Genomic DNA, 17,996 nt, shown 5'->3' with positions numbered 1-17,996 from the left:
GGCTGCATCCTCCACCCAAATCTACAGCACGCCTGCGGTGGCCGCTCAGCAACATCAGTCACAGGTAAACTTGCAGACTAACTTGGGGCAGCTCGGAGTCTTGCAGACCGGGATTAATGGCAAGGCCATCCACACACCCAGTGCACCCATCTCCCAATCCAAACCTCCACAGACTGCTAACATCCCTGCCCCCCAGTTTCAATTCTCCCAGCCCCATTTACTGCCATCGCAGCCCACTCTGGCAAACAGCCACACGGAGTATATGCAACATCTGCCCGTCATGCAGGGTCCAGGAGCCATCCAACATCCTTCGCCAGGTATAGTCATTCAGAGCGCTGCGGCTACAAGCCTATCTGCGAGTCAAGCAACAAGTCATGGTCCGTCACTAGTGATGCAGTCTTCTGCCAGTGCAGCACAAGTACCAGCCCAGAGCTGTGATTTGGTCACTCAGGGTGGACAAGGGTTACAGAATGCTCAGCCAGGCCCTGTGCAGGGTCTGATGTTGCAGCAACAAAATTTGGGGTCATCGGGTGTTCAACATTTAACCCAACAGCACCAAGTTTCTGGCCTCCAGTCCGGAATGGTTAGCCAGGTGTCTGGGTTGCCCAGTGGATCTCTCAATGTGGCCGCCGGCATCCAAAATGTGCCTAGTACTGGTGTTTCAAATGTACCAACTGGTGTGTCTGCTGCGGTGCCTAGTGCATCTGCCACTTCTGTTACTATGCCAAGTGTTCCAGCAACCATGGTTCAATCGCTGTTAAGCACCCAGGCACCGATGGCTGGGAGTACCGGTTTGATGCAAGGTTCAATGAACTTATCTTCAAATGTGTCACAGACCAGCCTCTTCCAGGCACAGCAAGGTACAGGCCAGCTAGAGGAGAGACGAAATTCGGAGCAGCTTATACCTCAGGCATCTCAGTCCAGTGAGAGCAAGCCCTCTATGAAGCCTCTTATCCCAGAAATTCTTGGTAACCCTCTGCATTTGCAAGTGTCTAGCCCAATGAACAGCCTCTCAAATTCTGTGTTCTCTATACCTATACAAATCGATGGAGATGAAGACAGGTATGATTTTTGTTAACCTATTATTTGAATAGACCTTGATGCATTCTGTGGATATACTGGCCATCCGGCATTGAAAATGGGATGCAATTACTAACTTTTCATTCTCTTACTCCCTTTTCAAAAGTGGCAGCTTATGCTGGGATGTGGCTTCACAGGTACCAGCACCCTCTGTTAGCTTACTAAGCAGGAGTTCACATGATCTTGACCAGTAAGTGTAGGTGGGTTTATTGGACTCTTGGACCCATCACCCAATCATGTCCCTATGTGTACTTTCCAGCATGGCCCACTAAATAGCATGCAGAAGTGGGCACAATGCTTTATTTTTCCCATGGGGGTGAGGGCTGGGGCAAATTTAGTAACTACTTTGCTGCCACCCTATTGGCACAGCATAGGCAAGGGATCAGAGATAACTATTCCGAAATGAACTAACAGCTTTTGTGTGTGTGTTGATTGAAGAGACATTCAGGAAATTGATTATGACGATGAACCTTGCCTAATGACCCACCTTTTGGGACTGACATCAGATGGCCTGCTTGAACAGGAGGTAGCCTTTCACAGAGCTGTGGCAAAATCTTCGGTTTATGGTTTGAAATTGCATTTGAAAGATCAGTAGATACATTACCTCCCTTTTTAAGAGCTTGTTTTACTGGAAAAAACACCACCTGAAATAATGCATGATCACCCCATATGTTTATTTTGTAAATTAATATTATTGTTTAGATTGCGAAAATGGTTTTATTACGTGTAGTAATATAATTAAGGCAGAGCAACAGAAATTCTAATTTATTGCTTTCCTCCTCATATAATTAAGTAGTCTCAAGTTAAAACTTGCCCAGCCCTAATTGGTGTACATATGCAGTAATGTGTCCAGCTAATTGAACAGTCCAATATTTAGCTAAAAGTTTAGAAATATTTTAAAATTCAGTCCTAACTGCATCTGTGAGATGCTGTATCTAACAAATTTAACAACTCCATCATTTAATTCAAAGCCTCATATTTTAATTCCTTTGCACTCAGCTGAACTTGAGTCACAAAATATTGATTTTGGTATATTTGGAATTTTCCTCTAGGCCAATTGGATGTCAGTGCCAGTTTTCTCAACGCAGATTTGCTGCAGAAAATATTAAATCCATAGTAATCATCCATATGTTGTGATTTTGAACTTAATGTTGTCAGCTTTTTGTTGGCATAACTATATATATATATATATATATATATATATATATATATATATAGCTTATCCTATATATATATATATATATATATATATATATATATATATATATATATATATATATATATATATATATATAGCTTATCCTTATTGTGGGGGGGAGGGGTAGCTCACTTTATCAAAAAGGTTCCTTCATTATGGAATGGCAAAAATGCAGCCAATTGACATGATATCACAATTGATTAATCTAGAAGCCTTCAATACCAAGAAATCAGGAGTTAAATGGTATTCCTTTTTCACTGTTTGTACTTGTTTTTTAGTCTGCTAAATAAAATGTTCGCAATATGTTGGCGATGATTTTTGTGATCGCAATTTAAGCAAGACTATGTTTTCAAGTAAGGTTTTTTGTTCTCCTGGACTAACTACTTCAAATACCTTGAACTTTAGGCCCAACGGGATGTACCTATATACTTCATATTAGTGCTGTAAGGCACATTTTAACAAGCTGTGTAAGTGATGATGGTACTTCATATAGTTGCAACTTGGTGGTAATAGTTCCGAATTTAGTTGTGGCCCAGAAAAACAATTTGTGGATTTTCAGAATTTAATTATGATAGACTTTTAGCAAGAAGACATTTTGGTTGGCAAGCATGAGTGTAAAATCAGAATTGGATATAATTTTGCACCTTAGCAACTGCAACAAAACTGGATGTTGCATATTTAGGAGAGTTATCACTGTCGATGGGTTTTCTTTGATCACAGCATTCAAAGGGTATATTTATTCTTTTCTTGGTAACAACTGTGGTTATTCACTTTTTGTGCATTCATGTGAGGTATTTGCTTTTTGCACTATTGGTGATGTATGTGTAGAGAAATGTGGCATGATTTAACAGATCTCCCCAAAGTGTAATCAGTAGACTGTGTGGGTTAGCAACAGTATTATTTTCACTGAATAAAATTGTATCCCAAGCACCAGAACTGTTTCGGAGCAGGGTGATCCAGGGAACAGCTGATTTTAGTTGGAGCAGGCTCCTAACTTGCCAAAATAAGTACCGGATATTGTATATGGTAAATTAAAAGAATTGGTAACAATTGTTCTATGATCGCATGACCTTGTTTAAGCTACATATTGATGTAGTTGTCTGCTGTCATTGAAAAGGCAGTCAAGCATTGCCGTCAGCTCAACTTTTCTCAGTTGCTTGCTTACATATAATGGAAGAAAATAATTAAAGCATCGTATCTGATTAGGGTGCAACTTGTGTTTTTAACTCCTTTCAGTAACTTTCATATGAAGTCTTTAACCAATTTAGTGCTGCTTCAGTGCAACTACTTTAAGGCTGAGAAACCACTGTCCAAGAAAACTGCAATTAATTTGTTGATTATTCAAGCCCCTTAAAAATATATCCTCAAGACTAGCATTTTGTGCTGTGTTCACATAACAGAGTTGGTTGCAGTGTTATCCCAAGACTCCTAGTTCAGTTTGGTATTTATGCTGCAGTAGAGATTTTGGCATTTATTCCAATAGAAAATGGTACCAGTACTTGGGGTTCTTGTGACAGAGTACGTGAGAACTTAGAATTTAATTCAGTCAAGTCCTTGAGCCTTCTCCACTGTTAAACACGATCCTAGCTGATCTATCTCACCTACATCTTCCTGCATGATCCCCATTTCCCTTGAACCCATTGGTATCTGAAACTGTTGATCTTTGACTTGAATATTCTCAATGACCGCTATTCAAAGTTCTCTGTTATAGAAATTTCCAAAGGTCCACAGCCTTTGAGTGAAGAAATTTCTGCTCATTAAGCCAATTGAGTAGCTTTTACTGAGATTGTGGTGTCGGGTGCTGGACTCCCTGGTCATGAGAAACATCCTCTCAGCATCTACCTTGTCAAGCCTCAAGAATGTTATATGTTTCAGTGGGATCAGCTGTAATTGTTGATAACTAGGCGAAACAAGCCTAGTTTACTAGCCTAATATTGGAGATCTTCCACAGATCAGTGGGACACTTGTTGAAATTGGACACCAAACAAATTTTAAAACTTCAGCCAGTGGGTTTTCTGACCCCTTTTGTCTGATATCTTTGAATATAGTGCAGACTTTGGATGTGTATGTTAGAAATCATTCAAAAGAACTTGACTGTATGAAACTAAACAGTCAGGTGAGAATTAGTCTAAAGCTCAAATTGCATCAAATCTGGAAATGTCCGGTTTCTTGAAACAAGCTACAGGCCTTTGGGACTGATAGTTGCACAGCGCATTTGAAACTAGTCGCATGATGGTGGTAAAAGGCTATTTTTAGATCTTGGCCATGGTGTGTTGCCATAGATTATCTTTACAGTGTGGGGGTGGAGTGGGTGGAGGAGGGGAGACAAGAACTTGAGCTCGTATGTAATTTACTGATTGGGGGAATGCGCTGCTGTTGCGGGACAGCATTTTTGGATAAGATGTTGTGTTTCTGTTTTGTGAATAACAGAGATTATGAAGTGCTGGTCTCCAAGGCAGGAAGTAACACCATGCCTTGGCTAATGTTTCTCAAAGTTCCTGTTTCTGAAATAAGGCCAACCACGCAACCTGTGTACAGTAGAGTTGAAAGTATGGGGAGATTAATTATTGGCTGTGCTTTAAGTGGGTGGAGGGCATGGGGGAGAGGGAAAGCTGCAGTTCACTCAGAATGTCAGTGATAGTTTTTTTTTCAGGGCAGGTGGAAGATATGCTACTTTTGTTGCTTGTCTAATTTAAAGAACTTTCAAAATTTGCATTCATAAATATAATTCATGTGCATCAAAAGGCCGTACTTCCAATATACATGTCTAGTTACGCATACTGCATGCGAACTGTGTATTTTAGTTGTGAATGCGTGGATCTCTCAAGTGCCAACGGATAGCAACAGCTCGCCATATGGGAATGAAGACATAGTACAGATAATTTTCCAGAGATAGCTAACCCCTGTGAACTCTCTGGGCTGCATTCCAGAATCACAGTGCATGGTTGCAATTGTGAACTCTGCACTACAGCAAATGGAGGCCTGTGCCCTATGTGCACATCCTTGTAATTGAGGGGAGTAGCTTGTGTTTATTGCCACTAATAAAGTGTCGAATACTTTGCCAATGTTGTTGCTGACCGCCTCTAATGGCAAAGAGGATGTTTCTAATTCTATTTTATGAGTAGATGAGTCATTAGTATTGTAACCTGATATCTGGTGGTTGGTTAGGAGTCTTCAGAAGGAATGTAAACATTAGTGTGTAACTCCTCTGCAAATAATCTGCAGTTAAGCTTGGGTACCCCAGAAAGTTTTGCCAAAACCACTTTGGCAACCTTTTTCTCCTATTGCATAGGCATTCACATAGATGTGTGCACTGTGTTAGTCTAGTGTGATTGGTATCTTCCATCAGTCACTTGGTAATACAGAACTTGGAGAGGTGTGTTGCTGAAGCGTTTTGTCTTTCACTCATTGGGATATTTAACTTATGGTCAGTATTAAGTCTTGGAATTACTTCTCTCTTAGCCATTTCCCCACCCCACACACACTTCTCAGCTTTCTGCCTCCCCCAGTGGCGCAAACTGGTGCTGCGGGACTGTTCTAAGGGTACTGCTAGCCCTCTGGTATCTCACCTAGTTGCTGGATGTTGGCTGGCTGTTCTCCAAGTAGCATCATACTTGAGGCCTGATCCACCCTTGTCAAACATCCAATCTATTTTATTTCAACATGGAACATTTCCAGGCAGCAGTTTCATAATTGGCTCAGTTTAACATGGACAACTTAAGCATTGTCTGGTTCTGCAGGTTGAGCTGCCTTCTGTGCTTGAAGAAATCATAAAAAATGTGGAGCACATCTTGTTAAGCATGCATGTGCAATGTTCTGTAAAGGATATAGAAACCATTAGAATTCTATGTAGCTAAATTTAATTTAATTGACCAATTAGTTATGTTTCTCCAAGATCTATTTTTTTTCTGTTGGAACACTCCACTAATGTTGTGTCCTACTCCACTACATCAGAGGCTGAGAAAGATGGTTCTTGACAGATAATTATGGCATTGGAGTTTTAGAAATGTATATTGATGGGTATCACTTTGACTAGTAGAAAGTGTCTTTCTTCCTGCCTCGTGTTGTCAGTTCTCATTTTTTTGCGCTAGCAAAAATGGCATGATAGGTAATTGCCCCGTGCACCAGTCTATGGTGTGACTGCTGAGTGGGTTTTAAAAAGAAATTCACTTATTTGCAGTTCCTTTTTTCAGGCTATCCTGATCACTTCAGCAGTTCTCCATTTAGAAATGGTGCCTTTCTCCAAATGCACCCAAAAAAAATGACTCTGAAAGGAATAAAGCTGAAAAGCAAGACCTGTTCTGAAGCTTTTCATCTTGCACTCATCAGGGCAAGTGCCAAATTTCAAATGATCACAATTTATACTATAGGAGAAATAGATGCTGATAAGTTGGCTCTGGCTGAGGCCAGGCCACGGAGAAGGCAATGGGGGAACTGTGCGCTTCCCATGCTTCTGGGTAATTTAGAAAAAGATTGCAAGGTTTGAACATTCTTTGTTTGCTGAGAATGGAACCCTATGAATATATGTTGCTTCTAGCAAACATAAGTGAGCCATGTCATAAGCTCGGCTGATTATCTTAAAATTGTTTACGCATCCATTAGCACATTCAGGATTATTCAGTAAGTGCTGTCCAATCATGGAATCACATCAAGTGGTAGACATTTTGTGCAGCTGGTTGAATACAGTCTTTACTCTTGAATACCTGGAAGATTATGATGTTTGAGGCCGGTCGCAGTTGACTTGCCAATCAAGACCTATCCTTTGCTCCTGTGGGATACATTGTTGAGATTGGTTGAAATTTGGCATTCTTGATGAATGCAAGACAAAAACTTTTGGCATTTTGTGCCTCTCTTTTCAGCAATGGTCAACTTCTATACTACCAAGTGACTAAATATAAAGCTGCTTTTGGAAACCATGGCTTGGGATGAAAGCTATTCCAATAGGCTTTTGATTTAAAGCAGTCAAATTTTCTTCTGCCTCAGTGCATACTAGTAGGTCGCCAATGACATTGATCATGGGCGGTTTGGGTGCATCTCCTTTGGCGCTGACATGTTTTTTTTTCCAAGTCTTGTAACCAATTGAAAGGATTTAGTTGTCCATCAGATTGAATGGGTATTGGAGGTGAATGATTTTATGCTTTGCTTTGTTGGGGCTCATGAAATTTCACCCAGGTGTATTTCATTTCTCCGTCTAGGAGGCACCTGACACACAAGGTTGCAGAAAATAAAAGTATGAAATAGCCAAAAGAACAGACATCAAGCTGTAAAAGACTGGTTAGGGTTGTTGATTTAAAAGTTGAGTTTTGCATAGGTTTTATAAAGTTTGGATGCCAGCCAGGAGGGATGAGATAACTCTTCTATGAATGGTTGAATGAAATAAAGATGGAATGCACAAAAGACCATACTTGGTGCAGAAGGGCACACGATAGGGCTTCAGGCTGTAGGAGGTTCCAGAGAGAGGATGGTTCAAATCGATCAAGAGATTTGAAGGTAAAGAGTTCAATTTCAGTCCGATGGAGACAACTTGCGCTATTGTAGATCAGTGAGGGCAGAGTTTGGTTGGTGGGCAAGTAAGAATAACTGCAGCAAAGGATTTTGTTACATTTAGGAGAATCACTGCTAGAGTAAAATGTCCTATTTTAACTGTACACCCAACCATATATGACTAAGGTTGTAACAGTGCTAGGCAGCACATCAGCGGATTGTTTCCATTACCTCCATGGCAGTGCACAGATTTTGCTGATCTTTTAAACCTTGACAATGACCGTTGTAAACTGCTCCTTTTCAGAATTGATTGGTGGCAGAAGCTGGTTTGAATAAATTATTATGGCTGCACTGTACAAGAGTTGGGAACAGTGGAGCAATGTGAAACACTGGCATCAGCTTTTCAGTTCGAAGTTCCTGGAATATGCAAATTATTTATAACTTAATTGCACATTTTGGGTTTGAGATGATCTAAACTTGGAACAATCCTTTTTTAAAAAAAATTCCCACATTTCGCCCTCAGTGTGCTCACCAAACCTATTATATTTGAAAGCACTTCATATTTTTAACAAAGGATAAAATTGTACAGAGCTCATGTTTGTACAATGGCGCTACACCTTAATCTGGCCAAACATGGTCAGCTTTCAGACCACTTATGCTGATGTAGTATATGGAGGATGATAAATTAACACTCCTGTATTAACTTCTACAGTGAAATATGACACTCGCTCAATCTTGATGTAAATTATTTTGTTCCTGTCTTCAGTAAATGAATTGAATGTGTTTTAAACAAATTGTACTGAAACCCTTGAGCTTTTGAGCTAAAGACAATTGCCGAAAGTTGTTTTGAGTGCAAATTGATCTATTTTGGTTTGTTCATTGAAAACATCAGTTCCTGGGTATAAGTGTTCTGGAAATGTTCAGCAAGTCTGGCAGCATCTTTGGAGAGAGAAACTTGAGTTAACATTTCAAAGCTGTGACCTTTCAACAGAATGGAACTGGGGACAGTCACAAAGGAAGGGGATGTAGCTGTGAAAGCAAGTTTTGATAGATACCTGATCAAATGCAAGAAGGGAATAATAGGAAGCAATAAAAGTGAATGAGGAATAGAGACGCGTGAAAATCCTGTCGTGAGAGAGGCAGAACTTCAAAGGTGGGCATTCCTGGAAGAGGAGTGGCAGTGAATTACAGCAAAATACTGCAGATGCTGGAAGTCTGAAATTAATTTAAAAAAAATACTGGAAATGCTCAGCAGATCAGGCATCATCTGTGGAGAGAGAAACAGAGTTAACATTTCAGGTCTCGGGTCTATGACCTTTCATCAAGTCAATTACTTCAAATGTCCTCTAAAATACTATCCAATCACAAGTTTTAACATTTGCTGCTAAAGGAATCCTCTGTGTCTGACAAACTCGAAACTGATCTCTCAGATTGGAGTGCCTCAATTTTGCTGTGGGTTTTCTTTGAAACATCCCTCTTGCATAATGTAGCCATACCATCACCCTGAAATCTTCGCCCAATCCATGTACGACGACGATTGAACCGAGTATCTCCATGGTCTTTGTAATTTGGTAGTGTACCATATTGTCTTGTTCGCTTAACCATTCAGCTGTCAGGATATTAAATCAAGCCAAATTTGAAGGAGCATTTCAACAGAATCGTAGCCTTAGAATTTCACATCATTGTTGGGCTGCCAAAGTAATAGACGTTCAAAATAAAGAGATATCTATGGAGACAGTTTTTAGAAAATGGCTGGATATGACCGTTTACCATATGTATGATCCCATGGCTACAAAGAAAATTACATCACAGGAACAGGCCCTTCAGCCCTCCAAGCCTGCGCCGACCATGCTGCCCGACTTAACTAAAACTCCCTACCCTTCCGGGGACCATATCCCTCTAGTCCCATCCTATTCATGTACTTGTCAAGACGCCCCTTAAAAGTCACTGCCGTATATCCACTTCCACTACCTCCCCCGGCAACGAATTCTAGGCACCCACTACTCTCTGATATGGCTAATATTGAATCATTCACTGGTCTAGATGGCCATTTGCACTGAATTAGTTTGGATTTGGTTGACCATTCTAAATTCGGAGCTCTGCAGAACTGCATGGAAAGTATATTTCTGCTGACTTGTGTTAAGAAAAATGCATTTGCTTCTAAGTTGGTTTCCTGGAAGTATTTGTTTTCAGAATCGCCCTTATCCGCGGGACAACAGCAAGGTTTCAGTGTGAGAGCAGTTTAAATGAACTTGGGAGTTTGGATTTTTCAGAGTTGAAAGTGAAAAATGTCTTGTTGAACAACTACGCAGTTTGTTTTATAGAACTTTTAAAATCATTGACATGTTTACAGACTGACTGGCTCTCTTTCTTATGGGTTATTTTTCAAGACCTATAAATGTTTTGGTGATTCTTCAGTGTGGCATCTTAACCATCCATGTATAGAACAATCAATCTGACAACTCTTTTTTTTAACTGTTATCTTCTATATGAAAGACCTTTTCTGAGTGAAATATTGCAGGGTATTGGATCCTCTAGAAATGTACAATTTTGGAGAATCAAAGTGCAGAATTTACCAGTTGCTTACAATCAAATGAACTGCAACATATGTCGCAAGGTTTGCTTTTGAAGTATATTGAGTTTTCTTCACCCTCAGTTGAATGCAAGCAGGTTGTCAGTTACCTGTTGGGTTTTAACAGGCTCATATTTTCGTTTCTCATTTAGTACAGATGTTATTTGATTGGGCATTTTGATGGTCACTGCAGAAAGAGTAAAATAGTCTGCTCAGTTTGAGACAAAGTTGCTTGCAGATGCTGCACCTCTTTGCGATTGCAAATGCAATTTGCAAAGTAGAATTGCACAGTAGTCGAGTAGAATTTCCAAAATTAAAAATAAATCGTTAAATGTGCTTTATTTCCCACTTGAGTCGAATTAAAAATATAAAGAGAGTGAGATGATTGTATAGCCCACCTGGCACTAGTATCATCGTAGGGGCGAGTTGTTGGCAAGATGTATCATTGCAACATGATTTTTCAAAAAATATCCTTTTTATAATGGCCAGGCTGCAATTGAGTGGCTATTTCATCATATCACAGCTGAGGCCAGTGCCCAGCATTGGTCATCGAGATCCAAGCAAAGCACGGTAGCACAGTGGTTAGCACTGCTGCTTCACAGCTCCAGGGTCCCGGGTTCGATTCCCGGCTCGGGTCACTGTCTGTGTGGAGTTTGCACATTCTCCTCGTGTCTGCGTGGGTTTCCTCCGGGTGCTCCAGTTTCCTCCCACAGTCCAAAGATGTGCGGGTTAGGTTGATTGACCAGGTTAAAAATTGTCCCTTAGAGTCCTGGGATGCGTAGGTTAGAGGGATTAGCGGGTAAAATATGTGGGGGTAGGGCCTGGGTGGGATTGTGGTCGGTGCAGACTCGATGGGCCGAATGGCCTCCTTCTGCGCTGTAGGGTTTCTATGTTTCTAATTTCAGGCCTAGGGGCTGAGCAGAGTGGAATCTGGCAGATAACACCTAGTTATACGATTGATTCTGTAAAAAGACCAGGATAACTTGGGGATGTTTAATATATGAAAGAATGTGGCCAATGACAGTGGTTAGCACTGCTGCCTCTCAGCACCAGGGACTCGGGTTTGATTCCAGCCTCTGGCCACTGTCTGTGTGGAGTTTGCATGTTCTTCCCGTGTCTGCGTGGGTTTGCTCCGGTTTCCTCCCACACTCTAAAGATGTGCAGGTTGGGTCGATTGGCCGTGATAAATTGCCCCTTGTGTCAGGGGGACTAGGAAGGTAAATATGTGGGGTTGTGGGGATAGGGCCTGGGAGGGATTGTGGTCGGTGCAGACTCGGGCCAAATGGCCTCCTTCTGCACTCTAGATTCTATGATTCTATGAATGGAACATTTTGGTGCATCTGACTGAGATTAAACACAGATTTGGGGCTGGTGTTGGCTGTTCTTGAAATTCATGCTTGGAATTGGTTTGTAGTTTTAGGTAGTGGAAGTCAATTTGGATTCTGTGATTTGAGGGACTAGAATTTTTCTAAAGCCTTCCTTATCCATTGTTATCTTGTGGAACTTTGTGATAATGTCTGAGTGGGAGATTAATCAGTTGATTCAAGGTTTTCTCATGCTCTGCAGTACTTGCTGTCCTCAGCCTCCCAGTTTCATCTGCAATGCAGCTTGATCTCCATTCTTGGCTGTATTTTTTCTGTTGCTGTATAAAACTGGTAGTCTTTTTTATGGGAGTGTAATTAATTTTTAATATTGCTAGTGCACTATTTTACTAAAGATGCTGATAGTTTTTTTTCCATTTTGCATGTGTAATCCAACACACGGATGATTCTTAAAAAGGATTCTTGCCATCAATAAAATATCAAACCATTGCAAGAAAAGGGACTATATTTTAATACTACCTTTTGTTTCCATCACTTATTAAACTCTTTTGGCTGCATTAAATAAGCTGGAATTTGAGTGCAGCAGTGTGGAAAAATCAGATTTGACATATCTAGGTGAAACTGAAGCATCTGAATTGATGACTACCCCTGGACATTGATTCACCCTTACTCCGCAATCGCAATTCGTTATAGCAAATCTTTGTCTCTCTTCTCTCTCTTCCCCCCTCCTTCCCCCATGCCATCAATTTTGACAAAAAAATGAGGTATTCCACTTTAATTGTGGTTATTCAGCAAAGGCCTGATTAATTTTACAGGAAACCTCCATAGCCTGGTGCATTTATTTCTCTCTCTCTTCCCTGCACCACAAGGGGAAAAATATTAACACGCGCACACAGATCGGTAGCCCTTTAGAGATGCAGAAAATTGGCCCTAAGTTGCTGATCAGTTGTACGTTTTGATGGGCCTATTCAGATGCTGTAACTAAACAGAAATTCCAACCTGTCAGATTGCTGTGCCCAAAGATGCACTTTATGCTATTGTGTTATTGTTTGAACCCTTCATTAATGGGAAGAACTTGTTACAATGGAACCAAACGGGTTCAGTATATTTTTCTTTGATTCCAGCTATTTCGTGCTGAACCTGTACATTGTTTTTCTCCAAATCCTTAGATCCAAGTGCAATTTTTTTCTTCAGTTCAGTTAGGTACTTATTAATGGCAGTTTTCCATTCTCTTGTCTTACTGTGCTTTCTTAGTTTGATTTAACCGAATGGTTCAAGTCTAATTGGTGTTCCAGCTTCTGTGGGTGGAATGCTGTAGAAAGTTTAAAAGAAACCCTTGTGTTTATATAATGGCTTCTCACATTGTTCAAATGTCTCAAGCCACTTTGCGTTCAGTGAATTACTTTGAGGTCCAACAAACTACATTGAGATGAATGACCAATCTGTTTGCGTGTCATTTATTGAGGGGGTAATGTTATCTGTGAGACACAACTCCACACTTCCGGATAAATGGCATAGGGTCTTTACATCTACTTGAATGGGTAGACAGGACCTCTGTTTAATGTGTTAATTGTCTATTTAAATTGCTTTAGTTCATCCACCTTTTTCATAGCGCTAAGACTGACCTGACCAAGGTCATAAATCATAGAAGCCCTATAGTGCAGAAGGAGGCCATTCGGCCCAGCGAGTCTGCATGACATCCAAAATCTCCAGGAACGTTTTTGTAACTGACTGCACTGCATTATCTCTTGTTCCTCTTCGACTCCACTGTAGTATTTGGTCCAATTGATTGTACATTCTTTCCCTATTGCTGCTCTTTCATTGTTCAGCCCTGTGAAGCTGCCATACTTGTTCATATGTAGTCAATGCATGAACCGTAACTTTTCACTTTAGTCTGGTGCCACCTGCTTAACTTCTCCAGGGACTTGTTCCAGTCCTTAATACACCTCACTCTGCTAATGTTTGGTGACATTACTCAGTGACAGATTAGGATTTCTATTACGTGCTGTTAACAACCGCCTCTCATTCTCCATCACCTCCTGACACCTACATATGCACTCTCTATCTGTCTGACATTAAGTCATGAATGTTTTTACAACTAAACATTGAAGCTATTTTTCTAAGAATACTCTTTGTACACTTTATTTTGAAACGTGTACATCCCTTATGGACCATTGTGCCTCCGAGTCTGAAGGTTGTGGGTTCAGGTTATACTCCAGGATCAAAAATCAAGACTGACACACCAATATTGTGCTGAGCAAGTGCTACACTGTCAGAGGTAGCATCTTTTGGATGAGACTTTAAGGCAAGGCCCCCTCAGGTGGATGTAAAAGATCCCATGGAACAATTTTGAAGAGGTGGTGGTGATTTATCCCTGGTCTCCCGCTTAACACACACCCCTCAATCAGCATCAGAAAAATAGATAATTTGGTCATGGCTGTTTATGGGAGCTTGCTGTGTTAAAATTGGCTACATTACAATAATGAAAAGACTCCAATTAAACTGCATCACTGGTTGTTAAACATGTTGGGAAATCTTATAGCTCTATGTCTTTATTCCCGTTTAAAGTTTGTTTGCCCAATTCCATTTAGAAATCAGATTTTAACAGGGGTATTTTTTTTTTGAGTTCTGATTGAGGTGGCACAATGGTTAGCACTGCTGCCTCACAGCACCAGGGACACAGGTTCAATTCCAGCCTTGGGTGACTGTTCGTATGAAGTTTGCACGTTCTCTCCCTGACTTATGGGTTTCCTCCGGGTGCTCCAGTTCCCTCCCACAGTTCAAAGATGTGCAGGTTAGGTGGATTAGTCATGCTAAATGCATGGGGTTATGGAGATAGAGCAGGGGGTGGGCCTGTGTAAGATGATCTTTTGGGGAGTTGATGCAGACTCTTGGGAGTGGGGTGGAGAAGACAGCCATTCCAATGTCATGGGGTCAGTATTATGATCAAGTTCCATTGCTAAACGGGATGGATAGAAAGTTCTCTTTTATTTTCTCTTATTCCCTTATGTGATGTAGTAATTCTGACACTAAAGCTTTGGCTCTGAAAAGTAAGTGTGCAGCAGTAGAGTACATTATAACAAACTGTTTGGACACTATCTCTGATGCAGATGAAGACAAAAAAAAGTCTTACTGGTTTATTATAAACATGGAAAAAACAAGAGTTATCTATGATAAATATAAGGTAGAAACGAGATGAATATAAGAAATAAAAGACACAAAGGTATGAGGGAAATGGTTAATGTGTTGACCAGAGCTGATGTACCTTTTAAATACATTGCAGCTTGGGGTTAGCTACGGTAATAGAAGTCATTATGATGCAGATAGTTTGGGTTTGTTTCATATTGCATGGACTGAAAACCTACTATACTGGCTGACTGGCAGAAGGCTGAGAATGGGGTGAGGATGGCAGCCGGTGACTAGTGGCGTGCCTCAGGGGTCAGTGTGGGGACCACAACTTTTCACAATATACATTAACGATTTGGAGGCAGGAACTGAAGACACTTGCTAAGTTTGCAGATATATAGAGGGACAGGTAATATTGAGGAAGCAGGGGGATTGCAGAAGGACTTAGGTTAGCAGAGTGGGCAAAGAAGTGGCAGCTGGAATACAATCTGGAAAAGTGTGAGGCTGTGCACTTTGGAAGGAGGATTGGAGGCAAAGACTATTTTCTAAATGGGAAAATGCTTAGGAAATCATAAACACAAAGGGACTTGGGAGTCCTTGTTCAAGATTCTCTTATGGTTAACATGCAGGTTCGGCCTTCCTAACCTGCAGTTAGGAAGGCAAATGCAACGTTAGCATTTTTGTCGAGAGGGCTGGAATACAAGAGCAGGGATTTACTTCTGAGGCTGTATAAGGCTCTGGTCAGACCCATTTGGAGTATTGTGAGCAGTTGTGGGCCTTGTATCTAAGGAAGGATGCGCTGGCCTTGGAAAGAATTCAGAGGAGGTTCACAAGAATGATCCCTGGGATGAAGAGCTTGTCGTATGAGGACCGGTTGAGGATTCTGGGCCTGTACTCGTTGGAGTTTAGAAGGATATGGGGGGATCTTATTGAAACTTGCAGGATACTGTGAGGCCTGGATAGAATGGACATGGAGAGGATGTTTCCACTAGTAGGAAAAACTAGAACCAGAGGGCACAACCTCAGGCTAAAGGGGCGATCCTTTAAAATGGAGATGAGGAGGAATTTCTTCAGCCAGCGAGTGATGAATCTGTGGAACTCTTTGCCCAGAAACCTGTGGAGGCCAGGTCATTGGGTGTCTTTAAGACAGAGCTAGATGGGTTCTTGATTAATAAGGGGATCAGGGGGTATGGGGAAAAGGCAGGAGAATGGGGATGAGAAAAATATCAGCCATGATTGAATGGTGGAGCAGACTTGATGGGCCGAGTGGTCTAATTCCGCTCCTATGTCTTATGGTCTTAAGACTTTCATTTCCCAGGATCTCCCAGCACCGGAAGTGTTGAGTTTATATTTTAAGTATGTAGGCAAGATTTGAATTACTCATTGGGTTTTACCACCACAGTAGAAATTATCTTCGCACCTCCTCCTTTGATCTCTCTGGCTGACTCTTTTCAGTGAGCATTTTTGGGCATATCCATGGGGCTGAGAATGGAGGGGCGAAGCAAGTGTTGGTGGGAAAAAAGTATTTTTATACTTTATGTACCTTCGGAATGCTGCCTGGCTTCTGCAGCTGCTGTGTGTAGATTCCCTCTGGTATCCATGAAGGGCCTTGGTTAGGTAACGTCACATGGTGAACTTTCCTTGATTCTGATATCAAAATGTCAAATTGTGTTTGGCACAGTAAGAAGTCTCATAACACCAGGTTAAAGTCCAACAGGTTTATTTGGAATCACGAGCTTTCGGAGCGCTGCTCCTTCATCACCACTCACCTGATGAAGGAGCAGAGATCTGAAAGCTCGTGATTCCAAATAAACCTGTTTAACTTTGGTGTTGTGAGACTTCTTGCTGTGCCCACCCCAGTCCAAAGCCAGCATCTTCACACCATGTGTTTGGCATGTCTTGAATACTGCCCATAAACTTCACATGGTTGATCAGATAGTAAAAGTAGTAAGTAGCCAAACCCTACAAATTGAGTGAGGTTACTTTGTCCGTCCTGCATTGGCTGATCCCAGGTGATAGGTGCCTCAATCATCCGCTACCCATCTGTTAAGTAGTGAATCCGGTTTCCAGCTGTTACTTGTTATTCAGTGAGTCCAGTTGTAAGTAGGCTTGAAAATCTGGTGAGGAGAAGCATGATTGGCCTCAGCTATGGTGTCCGTCTCCCCCGTCCCGTCCCGTCCCCCCCAATCCAACCCGCCTCCCCACTTCAAGCAACCTACTGACAGTCACTATTGAGGCTCTCCCGCGCACATGGGAGGTTAATCATTTGGTCCAAGGTATCAGATGTTGGGTGCCGACCGTAGAACTGTCATTGCAGGAGTTGTCATTTTTTCAGATGAGCGAATGGGACAATTGACTCCGAAAGCAAGGAAAGTTGCAATAAAACTCAGTTGGATTCTGCTTAACAAGGCAGATGACTATTTTGCAAGGTTTTTTATTTTAAAGTGGTTGTATTTCTATTTCTTTGTCCCAGAGCAGTACAGCTATGCCCAACAAAAATAAAGTTTAACTGGTTGTTGGTTACCTGCAGGTGATAATCATACACTGCTTTAGCTTTGCACTATTTAGCTGTGCACTGTTTGCAGTATTATCAAGTGGTGGAACTAATTGGATTGCTTTACTTGGGAGCTGCCACAGGCACGATGGACTGAATAGCTGCTTCTGTGCTGAATGAAACCATGGCAGACATGTTGCAATTGGCTTTAGCTCCTTTTGACTGAGGACGGAAAATAGCCGCAATTTTCACTCCTGAGTTTTTATCCATGTCACCCCTGCCCCTCCTAAGTATGTGTGAGCATCTGCTGAGGAAGGGTTGGTTTTGCCTATGGTGTGGTCAGGCTGAACGCCAGAGTGCCAGCAGCCTTTCATTTGGCTGATAGCTAGAGTGATAGTACCAGAGGTTAGCACTGCAACCAAGTTATAGCGAGGAGTTAATCAGATGGAGAGTGTCAAATTTGGCGAAAATCGATGCTGACAGGCGAGTTGACTTCGAGGAAACGAAGTCAGTGGCTACACAGAAGTCAGTGAGCCTGATTTCTACATTTGATTCCGTGTGCAAGTCGGCACTTTTTATTGATGAAGAGGGTTGTAAATGAAGTAGGATAACTACTGGTTGCCTATGCGGATAAAGGTGTAAGTGATGTCAAGCTGGTACATACCATTGAAATGTGCTGTTAATCTTACAGGGTGACTATTCTGTAAATTAATTTTGAGC

The 17,996-nt window shown here is 41.4% G+C and overlaps 1 protein-coding gene across 1 annotated transcript in view; it reads left to right on the top strand.

The window, feature by feature from the left end:
• Positions 1–6: 6 nt before the first annotated feature.
• The window catches only part of LOC144486864 (TSC22 domain family protein 2-like), an 83,494-nt gene continuing 65,504 nt past the window's right edge, over positions 7–17,996 (top strand). The window contains exon 1 of the mRNA XM_078204890.1: positions 7–1,062. Coding sequence (XP_078061016.1) covers positions 263–1,062 — 800 coding nt within the window. The 5' untranslated portion in view covers positions 7–262. The remainder of the gene's footprint in view (positions 1,063–17,996) is intronic.

Source organism: Mustelus asterias, chromosome 3, assembly GCF_964213995.1.
Source record: "Mustelus asterias chromosome 3, sMusAst1.hap1.1, whole genome shotgun sequence".
Taxonomy (NCBI): domain Eukaryota; kingdom Metazoa; phylum Chordata; class Chondrichthyes; order Carcharhiniformes; family Triakidae; genus Mustelus; species Mustelus asterias.
The sequence above is the reverse complement of the archived record's forward strand: the minus strand, read 5'-3'. Positions and strand labels throughout refer to the sequence as shown.